Below are 923 nucleotides of genomic sequence, written 5' to 3'. Positions count from 1 at the left end.
TTCTCATGATAAAATAATAAAAAAACAAAAGCATTTATACAAACCAACTTCACCCCACGAACGGGACGTTTCAGCTGCATACACTTATTGATTATTAATAATAATAGTAGTAATAATAATTCGAAAAAAACTTTAATTCTGTAACTAATTCTATTCATTTTAAGGTTAAGGACGATAATCAAAGTGGCTTAAACTGAGACAGATCACTCAAATAAAAATCGTATAATTAGTTAGCTGAAAAAAAAAATATTTTTACACTAGTTCCTTTAGATTCTTCCTGCCACTTACACCTGTCTCGTTTTATACACTTCAATAAATAAAAACTAACAACGCTAGGATATTTCAATTAAAAATTACAGTTTTATTGCAAATTTGTACAAATGTCATGAAATCAGTGGATGTAGTGAGCTCCGTAGGTCAAATGAGAGGGATAGGCAGCAGCGTAGGCCAGAGGTGCGTGGGCTAGGGGTGCGTGGGCTATAGGTGCAGCGTAGGCCAAAGGTGCGGAGTATGCCACATGAGCAACAGGGGCTGCAGCAACAAGTGCAGCACTTTTGGAAACTTTGTAGGTGTTGGCGTAACTCGTGGCGACCGGAACTGAATGTACCACTGGTGCTGCAGCCACAATTGGCTGGCTGATGAATCCTGGTTTGGCGAAAGCGACAGCGAGAACGCAGGACAAGAGAATGCACAACTTGAACATCTTGAGATTGATTGGTGGATTTTCTTTTTTCGCTTGTCGACTTGACTTGCTGATCGAGTGTGCTTTGGACCGAACAGTGTCTCCGTTTTATATCGATGCCTCCCCTCTTCAACCTAGAAAGTCCCATGTATTCTGACAGACTTGACATTGAACGTCAAAAAGAATGTACGATCAATCAGGTTTGGCGGGGCTTGGCGATGCATTACGTAACAATCGTGAG

General features: G+C 40.6%; 1 protein-coding gene across 1 annotated transcript; it reads right to left on the bottom strand.

The window, feature by feature from the left end:
• Window positions 1–391: 391 nt before the first annotated feature.
• LOC117169966 (cuticle protein 38-like) lies at window positions 392–703 on the bottom strand. Its single transcript, XM_033356477.1, has one exon. The coding sequence runs from the start codon at window positions 701–703 to the stop codon at window positions 392–394; it is 312 nt and encodes a 103-aa protein (XP_033212368.1).
• Window positions 704–923: the final 220 nt, after the last annotated feature.

The sequence above is a fragment of the Belonocnema kinseyi genome, chromosome 3 (assembly GCF_010883055.1).
Source record: "Belonocnema kinseyi isolate 2016_QV_RU_SX_M_011 chromosome 3, B_treatae_v1, whole genome shotgun sequence".
Taxonomy (NCBI): domain Eukaryota; kingdom Metazoa; phylum Arthropoda; class Insecta; order Hymenoptera; family Cynipidae; genus Belonocnema; species Belonocnema kinseyi.
Note: the sequence above shows the minus strand (reverse complement) of the source record. Positions and strands in the feature narration are given on the sequence as shown.

Bases quoted from the DNA above. Each gene is read 5' to 3' on its own strand.
- LOC117169966 (XM_033356477.1), bottom strand. From the start codon at position 703: ATGTTCAAGTTGTGCATTCTCTTGTCCTGCGTTCTCGCTGTCGCTTTC.